The following is an 8641-nucleotide window of genomic DNA, read 5'->3' on the forward strand; positions in this document are numbered from 1 at the left end:
ATCCCACCAGCCCTGCCTGGGTCCCACCTTGCTCCCAGCACTTGCAGTTTTCCACCCCAGGGGATTTCCTGGCAGAAGTGGCTCAGCTGCAGTGGGGAATGCTCCCTGCCAACATCCACTTCAAACACGGGGTTTCATTTTCACCCCAAGATTTCCTGCAGAGCTGCACCTACAGCCACAGGTATAGCAGGAGATCTCCCTGCTCCAAGAGGTCTGTTTTCATTTATCAAGTCACCAACATCCTCCTGGAGCTTTAATTCTCAAGTCCTTGATAATATTATTACATTTTCTGTTACAGTATTACTTTATTTGTCTTTTTAGTGCTCCAAGGAGCTAAAGTAACCCAGGGAAGATGAAGTCAGGACCCTCATCCTCAATCCAACCACCTCAGAGCTTTTTCCCTGCATCACTTGACATGTTTCTTCCAAATTTAAACTTTTTATCAATCAACACCCACAGTCTATCAACATCCATATCAATGTAATAAACAGGAATATTTATCAGTGGAGGACGTTTATCACTTAAGGATATTTAATCCCCAAAGGCCAGTTGGCCCTGCAAAGGTGGGTTTGCTCATAACCTCCACATTTAAATCCACTCAAGAAGTGTTTTAGGTTTGATTTGGGGATGAACAGCTTTGGATTGCATTTTGGTTGGGGATAAATCACTTGGTAGGGCAGGGGAGGGAATATTCTGCTGAACTTCAGGGAAAATCGCTGGGTTTTGGCTCTTAATGACCCACAAAAGAGCAGAGCTGTGGGGTGTTTGGCTGGAGGAAACAGACATAGCCTGGATTAGTCCTGAGCAATTCACACCTGAGGTTTGAAGGAGCCCCAGATGTCACAGCTTAGAAACTTTTTAAAAGTACCTTTATGGCCTCGATGGCATATTCCACCTGGAAGAGCCTCCCCTCTGGAGAGAACGTGTTCACACCCCTGCAAGGACAACACAGGCAGAGTGAGAAGGGCAGGAAACCAACGGGATGAGAGCCTTGTCTCAAGGGTGAAGCCACCTGGGCACAGCTGGGGCAGCAGGGACGTGTCTCCCTCAGCACAGGCCACCCACAGGGTCAGGGTTCAGGATGTTCATGGACAGAAACACCAGGACAGCCAAGGGGAGGAGCAGGTGGGATGTCCCAGCACACCGTGGGTGCTGGAAGCCTTCAGAAGCCACAGGATGCACCAGAAGTCAGAAAGGTCTTGTTTTGCCATGGAATCATGGAGTCCTGGAGGCTGGAAAAGTCCTTTGAGATCATGGAGTCCAACCTTTCCCCTAGCACTGCCAAGGCCACTGCTAAGCCCCCTCCCCAAGTGCCACATCCATGTGTTTTCTGAGCCCTTCCAGCGATGAGGACTCCACCACTGCCTTAGGAAGCCCGTGTGCCTTAGCTTTCCATGGAAAAAAATCCCAATATCCAAAACTAAACATCCATGGGCAACCTTGAGGCCGTTCCCTCTCCTCCTGTCCCTGTTCCCTGGCAGCACAGCCCGACCCCCCCGGCTGTCCCCTCCTGTCAGGGACTTGTGCAGAGCCACAAGGGCCCCCTGAGCCTCCTTTGCTCCAGGCTGAGCCCCTTTCCAGCTCCCTCAGCTGCTCCTGGGGCTCCAGACCCTTCCCCAGCTCTGTTCCCTTCCCTGGACACGCTCCTTTCCCTGGATATCCCATCCCATCCCATCCCATCCCATCCCATCCCATCCCACACACCCACCAAGGGCTCACGAGCTTCCCCCGCCCTCGGCCCGTCCCCTCCTGGCAGCCCCCGGCCGGGTGGCAGGGCCCAGCAGCGCTGCGGTGTCCCGGTAGCTCCCGGTGCGATCCCAGAGCGGGAGGCGCCGGTCGGGGCGCCCTGCACCGGCCGGGCCACGCCGGGCGCAGGCCCGTGACTCAGCCGCCGGCGCGGGCGGGCACTCACCGGTCGTACTCGGAGCGCGTGAGGAACATGGCGGCGGTGGGGCCGGGTGGTTCCGGGGGATCCCGGGGACTCCGGAGGTACCGGGGGGGCTCGGGGGTTCCAGGGGCAGCGGGAGCGCCGCAGTCTCACCGGGGGCTGCAACGCCGCTTCCGGCCCCGAGCAGCACTTCCGCCCGCGCCGCCCTCCCATTGGGCAGCGGCCCTGCGGCTCGACCAATGGCAGTGCTGGGGGGGGCGGGACCAGCGCGCAGGGGAGGGGCGGGGCGGGGATCGGAGGGAGCCGGAGATGGGCGTGGCCCCGTTGGGGGGCGTGTCCAACGTGCGAGGGGCGTGGCTTGCGCGTCAGGGGCGTGGCCACAGCGCTGGGGCGGCTGGGGAGGCGTGGTCTGAGCGGAGTGGGCGGGGCATGCGGCAGGGGGCGTGGCCGGTGCGAGGCGAGACTCTGAGGGCGTGGTCACGGGGGCGTGGCTGAGCTGGCGGGGCGGGAGCAGAGCCGCAGGGGGCGGGGCCTGCGGGCGGGCACCGAGCGGCACCGGGAGGGGTTCCCGGGAATGGGGACTCGGGATGGGGGTACCGGGAAGGGGGATCGGGGAAGCGGTACCAGGGGTGGGATACCGAGAAGGGGGCACCGGGAAGAAGCTACGGGAAGCGGTGTCGGGAAGGGAATACCGGGAGGAGATACCGGGAGGGAGTGTCTGCCCCTGGGCCCCCCGGGGCGGTACCGGCACCCCAACGCCCAGCACACGGTGCGACGCCGTCGGCCTCCTTGCCGGCCCCGCTAGCGGCCCCCCGCGGGCTTCCCGCCTCGTTCCAGCGCTCCCGACTACCGGGGGATCGGAGGAGCCCGCGGACGGACGGAGCCCCCCGGGGGGCGCTGCTCGTCCCGCGCTGGCCGGAGGGGCTGGGGGCGGACCGGGGCGGGGGGATGGCCCGGGGGGCCCGGGGCCGGCCCAGGGGCGCTGCCGGGGGCGGGGCGGTGCTGCCCGCCCCGGGGGCGGTGGGGTGCCTGGTGGCGGCTCCGCCAGCGGAGCCGTCCCAGCGGGCGGCGGAGGCAGCACCGACCGCCCCCGGCCCGGCCATGTCGGAGCCCGGCGCCACCGCGGCCGGTGATAAAGCGCCCCGGCTCCAGGTAGGGCTCCGGTGCGTCCCCCCTCCCGGTGACCGCGGCACGCTCCCGGTGCAGCCCCTTGGTGTCCCGCCACTGTTGCCCGTGGCAACTCCCGGTGTCCCCCCGGTGTCCCGGAGCCGATCCCCGGAGGAGTCCACGGTGTTCCAGTGCCGACCTCCGGAGAAGCCCACAGTGTCCCGTGGCAGCTGCCGGTGCGACCTCCGGTGCAGCGTCCCCGTGTCGCGGTGCAGCCCTCCGCTGTTCTGGTGCCGTGGCAGATGCCCGGTCCCCAGGGCGACCCTCTGCCCAGGGCAATCCCGGTGCGGCCCCTCCGGTTCTCCGGGGCAGTCCCCGGTACAGTTCCCCCGGTTTCCCGGGGTAGATTCCTCTCACCGAGGAGGTAACCCCCAGCTCGGAGCAGGCCCCTTCGCAGCCCCCTGATCCCCCGCCCTTGCCCGGGGCAATCCCGTTGTGGCAGCCCGGGGTGGCCCCCGGTGCAGCCCCCCTGTCTCCCCGGAGCGGACCCCGGTGCCGTCCCGATGCTCCCTGGCTCCCACCACTGTCTCCTGCAGGACCGTGTCCTTCGTGGGCTGCGCTGGGGCCGCCTCCAGGAGCCCCTGGGCTTCATCAAGGTGCTGGAATGGGTGAGTGACGCCCGGTGTGTCCCCCTATCCCGAGCTTGATCCCGGACCCCCGGTCACAGCCCCTTCCCCAGAACTGCTGGGGGCTGCTCCCCAAGGACCTGGGTGCCCCTAGATTTGGGGGGTTCCATTGCTTTCTCGAAGGCCCCCCCAGAATGAAGGAATCCCAGAGCCCCCCGCCCCTCCGGAGGTTCCTGCACCCCATCAGCAGCGGGAGTGGAGACTTCATTTTGGGGGCTCCGGGGGAGGAGGGGAGCAGGGCCACACGGACGGTTCAGGCCACGAGCCCCTCCCCGGGACTCCCCGGTGACCTTGAGCAGGTGGCTGTGCCCAGCCATGGCAAAGGGGACAGTGACATCGGGGTGCCAGGTCCCCACCATCCCCACGGGCTCAGGGGGCACTGGGGGGGTGGGTGGGTGGGTGGCGAGAGGGACTGAGGGTCAGTGAGCCCCAGGAAGGGGGACCCTGGGGACAGGGGGGGAGCCAAGTGCCTGCGGCTCTGTCCTGAACTGGCCATGCCATGAATGGCTCCCTGTGAGATTGGATTTCAGGGTGGCATTTCTGCAGCTCAGCCTTGCCAGGACCAGGGGGCTCCCGGGGGAAACTGAGGTACAGGAGGGACTCATCCCTCTTTGGGCATCTCCCACAGGGCAGAGCCAGATTGAGGGGCTTTCCCCCAATCCTACAGCTCTTTGGTTTGCATAATCCCACCCACAGAGGCTCTGGGCTCCCCGTGCCATTGAGGCCATCATATGGGATCAGACCCTACATGCAAAGACAGCCCAAAAACAAAAACGAGGAGAAAATCCCCAGAGGATCCACCGACACTCCTCCTGAAACCCTTAGTGCCACACGTGGGGCCGCCCATCCCCGCAGCATCAGGCCCAGCGGCTTAAATTCTCCATTTCACCCGGGAAGCTGGGAGCTCAGCCAGGAGGATTTGTGGGAAAACACTTGGAGAATGGTCTTTTCCCGGCACCCTCATCCAAGAGATGAGGGCAGTGTGACTCCAACGCAAAGGAGGGCAGTGCTGGCTCCTGGGGAGGGAACGACTCTGGGGGTCCCACCATGGGGATGCTCCCAGCAGTCTGGAAACCCACTCTGGCACTCATCCTGCCCAAAATTAAGGGGGAGTTGGGGTGGGTTTGGCCTTGTTGTGACCCCCATCCTCAAATCCCAGTCCCAGTAGAATCCCAGTGTTGGAGGGAGGTGCCTGAGGCAGACATCTGGGGGGGGTGGCAGCTTGTCCATTACTCAGTGCCAGGGGATACAACCCACCCCCCAAGGGTAAAAGGGGTCCCCCCAGGGCCTCAACCCCCCCGGACCCATTTGCCCTCTCCTGTAGCTCTTTGCCATCTTCGCCTTCGGCTCCTGCGGCTCCTTCAGCGGTGAGACCGGAGCCACAGTGAAATGTGACAGCGGAGGGATGACAGCCATCAGCATCCAGTTCGGGTACCCCTTCAGGTGAGGGGTTGCTGAGCCCTGACACCCCCCAGGACTGTCCCAGCCAAGCTGGGGGTGCTGGGTTGGGGTTAGACTCCCTTCCTGCTGGCAGGACCTCCATGGGACCGCAGCCATGGTCTCTGCGGTGTCGTGTTCAGCTGGGGAACATCCACACCCTGGCACCGTGACACATCCCCTGCCTTCAGTTCCTGACACCATCCTGGGGATTCTTGTCAATCACGGAAGAGCGGGGTGGGGAAGGGGGGGAATCCTCAGTACTCGGGGAAGACCAGGGGAATCCTGATTTATCTGGGAAGGCAATGATGGGAGTTGGGCCAGATGAGTGTCCCAGTTCTAACCCCTTTCCTCTGCCACTGGCCCCCTGCCAGGGCATTGGACCCTGGAAAAGAATCCAGGTTATGGCAGTGGATCTGTGCCCTCCATTCCAGGGGACCACCCCAGCCTGGTTATTCTAGCCATCCCCATCAAACCTTCCATTCCCAGGGAACCACCCCAGCACTTCTATTTCATCCATCCCTCCCATTCTGGGGGGACCACCCCAGCCTGGTTACTGTAGCCATTCCTGTCACCATCTCCCTTCCCAGGGGACCAACCCAGCATGATTATACCACCTACCCCCACCATCTCCTCCATCCTCTGACACCCCCCTCCCTCTATCCCAGGTTATACCAGATTCCCTTTGGGATGCCGAATTGTGAGGATGAATCAGAAGCCCGCACCCTGTACCTCGTTGGCGATTTCTCCGCTCCCGCTGAGTTTTTTGTGACCCTGGGGGTCTTCTCCTTCCTCTACTCCATGGCGGCTCTGGTGCTCTACCTCCGCTTCCATTCCCTGTACACCGAAAACACGAAGCTGCCCTTCACAGTAAGGCAGGCTCATCCCCCGGGACACGTGAATCCAGCGCCATGCCAGGATGGCAGCTGATCCCGGTCTCTCATCCTGGCAGGATTTCTGCGTCACCGTCTGCTTTGCCTTCTTCTGGCTGGTGGCAGCGGCGGCGTGGGGCAAGGGGCTGAGCGACGTGAAGGCGGCCACGCGCCCCTCCACCCTCATCGCTGCCATGGGGGTCTGCCAGGGCGATGGGGTGGTCTGCAACGCCGGCACCACGCCAGCCATGGGGCTGGCCAACATCTCAGTGGTGAGGGCCACGGGGGCACTCACTTGGGCACTCACTTGGGCACACACTTGGGCACACACAACCCTTGGGCACTCACTTGGGCACTCACGGCCAAATCCGTGTCATTTTTATATCGAGAGCACAGTGTAGGGGGTTCAAGCAGAGCTGAGCAGTGTGTGCAACCCAGTGGTTGCAAACCTGTGTCTGTGGAGCCACAGCAGTGCTTACACACGGGACAGCACACACAGACGTGTGAGCACACACAGGCACACACACAGGTGAACACAGCACTCGCACACTCACGTCCTTGTGTGTGCACACGTGTGCCAGGTTCCTCAGCTCAGCCAGGAGAGGGCAGTGGGAAGGTGGACATGCAGATGAAAATATGGGCACGCTCATGGAAATGTGGGTGAAAACATCCCACAGCCACCTGCCTTTGTCCCACGGGATGTGGGATCCACCCCACACCCCCCATTCAGGGACTCCCAGGATGGGGTGGTTGTTGGTGTTTGGGGGGTGTGGGGTGCATGATGTGCATGGACGCAAAGGGCATGTGGGGTGCATGAGGTATATGGGGTGAAGTGGGGTGCGTGAGGTGAATCTGGCATGTGGGTGCATGAGGCATATGGGGCATGTAGGGTCCATGGGGTGCACAGGTTGCATGGCACGTGTGGGGCACACAGGGTACATAACGTGCCTGGGGTGCATGGGAAGTATGGGGTGCATGGGATGTACGGGAATTATGGCATGTGTGTGGTGTATGGGGTGCATGGGACACACAATGCATGGAGTGTATGGAATGTATGGAAAATAGGGGGTGTATGGGGTGCATAGGGCACACACAATGTACAGGGTACTTGGGGTGTAAGGAATGTGTGGGATGTATGGGGTGTATAGGGCACACACGGTACCAGGGTACTTGGGGTGTAAGGAATGTGTGGGGTGTATGGGGTGTATAGGGCACACACGGTACCAGGGTACTTGGGGTGTAAGGAATGTGTGGGGTGTATGGGGTGTATAGGGCACACACGGTACCAGGGTACTTGGGGTACATGGGGTGCTCGGAGCTCACGGGGTGCACACATTGTGATGGGTGCTGATGCTACGCTCCCCCAAGAGTGCCCTGTGGGACCTTCTCCCTTCTTCTCTGTCCTCTCCCCTCTTCCCCTTTCCTCTCCTGCAGCTCTTCGGGTTCCTCAACTTCCTGCTGTGGGCCGGGAACTGCTGGTTCGTGCTGCGGGAGACGCCGTGGCTGCAGCCGCCCGCGCCCCGCGACAGCGCGGCCGAGCAAGGCGCCATCGACAAGCAGTAACCCCCGGGGGCCGAGCCAGCCCGGGGACCCCCCCCCGGCCCCCGGGACCTCGCGCCGGCCGCCAGCCCGGGGACGGGGTGTCGCTGTCCCCGCGGTTGGAGCCGCCGGGGGTCCGGATGCTGAAAGGGGACACGGAACGCCGGGGGTCCCGCTTGATGTTGGGGGCTCTGTGTGTCACCCCGAGGGGTCCATGTCTGTATGGGGCGCATAAAGTCCTGGGTACCAGCTCTGGATTGGGGCTCCTGGTGTCTGCCTCGGTGTGGAGGGGCGCACACCCCTGGGTGGGGCACGCAGGGCCCCGGACATCCTGGTCCATACAGGGATAAACCGGTCCCCATCTCTGCTATAGGGTTAACTGCGGAGCTCAGATCAGTACCGGGCTAATGGACGGTCCCAGACAGGTAACGGGGGACCCCAGACCAGTAAAAGGATAATCAGGAACCCCAGTCTGGTATTGGGATAATATGGGAGCACCACTCCAGCATGGGAATCAGCTGGGACCCCAGCCTGGTATGGGAATAATGGCAGGGAGTCCCAGCTCCATATAGGGATAACAGGGAACCCCAGACCAGTAGAAGGATAATAGGGGACCCTAGGCTGGTATAGGCATAGCAGGGGTCCCCAGCCCTGTGCAGGAAGAACCTGGAGCCTCATGGCAACACCCTGGGCTCACAGCCCAGTATAGAAATAACTACACCAGACCCCAGCCTGTTATGGGAATAATCGGGGTCCTGAGTCTGGTATGGGGATAACAGGGAATTCAACCGAGTACAGGGATTTCAAGTGCCCCTAACCTGTTATAGGGATACCGAGTACACCCATCCCCCTATAGGGATAGCAGGAGACCCTAGTCTGGTTTAGGGATCACTTGGGACCCCCAGGCCAGTGTGAGGTAACAGGTGACCCCAACTCGGTATCAGGATATCTAGTGCCCTGTCCCGTACAGGCACACCGGGTGCCCGGTGTCTGTGCTGCCGGCTCTCCGGGCTCGGGCAGGGCAGGGGTCTCTCCGGGCGGGGGTCTCTCCGGGCAGGGTGAGGGTCTCTCCGGGCAGGGGTCTCTCCGGGCAGGGGTCTCTCCGGGCAGGG

General features: G+C 62.4%; 2 protein-coding genes across 2 annotated transcripts in view; one reads left to right on the forward strand and one right to left on the reverse strand.

Annotated features, from left to right (window-relative positions):
• PSMA5 (proteasome 20S subunit alpha 5) overlaps nucleotides 1-2081 on the reverse strand; it is a 10460-nt gene extending 8379 nt beyond the window's left edge. Inside the window, exons 1-2 of the mRNA XM_015650963.3 lie at nucleotides 1913-2081; nucleotides 869-935 (exon numbers count right to left, since the gene is read on the reverse strand). Coding sequence (XP_015506449.1) covers nucleotides 869-935; nucleotides 1913-1941 — 96 coding nt within the window. The 5' untranslated portion in view covers nucleotides 1942-2081. The remainder of the gene's footprint in view (nucleotides 1-868; nucleotides 936-1912) is intronic.
• An 833-nt stretch (nucleotides 2082-2914) lies between these two features.
• SYPL2 (synaptophysin like 2) lies at nucleotides 2915-7791 on the forward strand. The gene is made up of 6 exons (XM_015650512.2): nucleotides 2915-3040; nucleotides 3592-3663; nucleotides 5006-5124; nucleotides 5787-5988; nucleotides 6071-6262; nucleotides 7425-7791. Exons 1-6 carry the CDS (start codon nucleotides 2990-2992, stop codon nucleotides 7551-7553), a joined length of 765 nt encoding a protein of 254 aa, XP_015505998.1. The 5' UTR covers nucleotides 2915-2989; the 3' UTR covers nucleotides 7554-7791.
• Nucleotides 7792-8641: the final 850 nt, after the last annotated feature.

Source organism: Parus major, chromosome 26 (assembly GCF_001522545.3).
Source record: "Parus major isolate Abel chromosome 26, Parus_major1.1, whole genome shotgun sequence".
Taxonomy (NCBI): Eukaryota; Metazoa; Chordata; class Aves; order Passeriformes; family Paridae; genus Parus; species Parus major.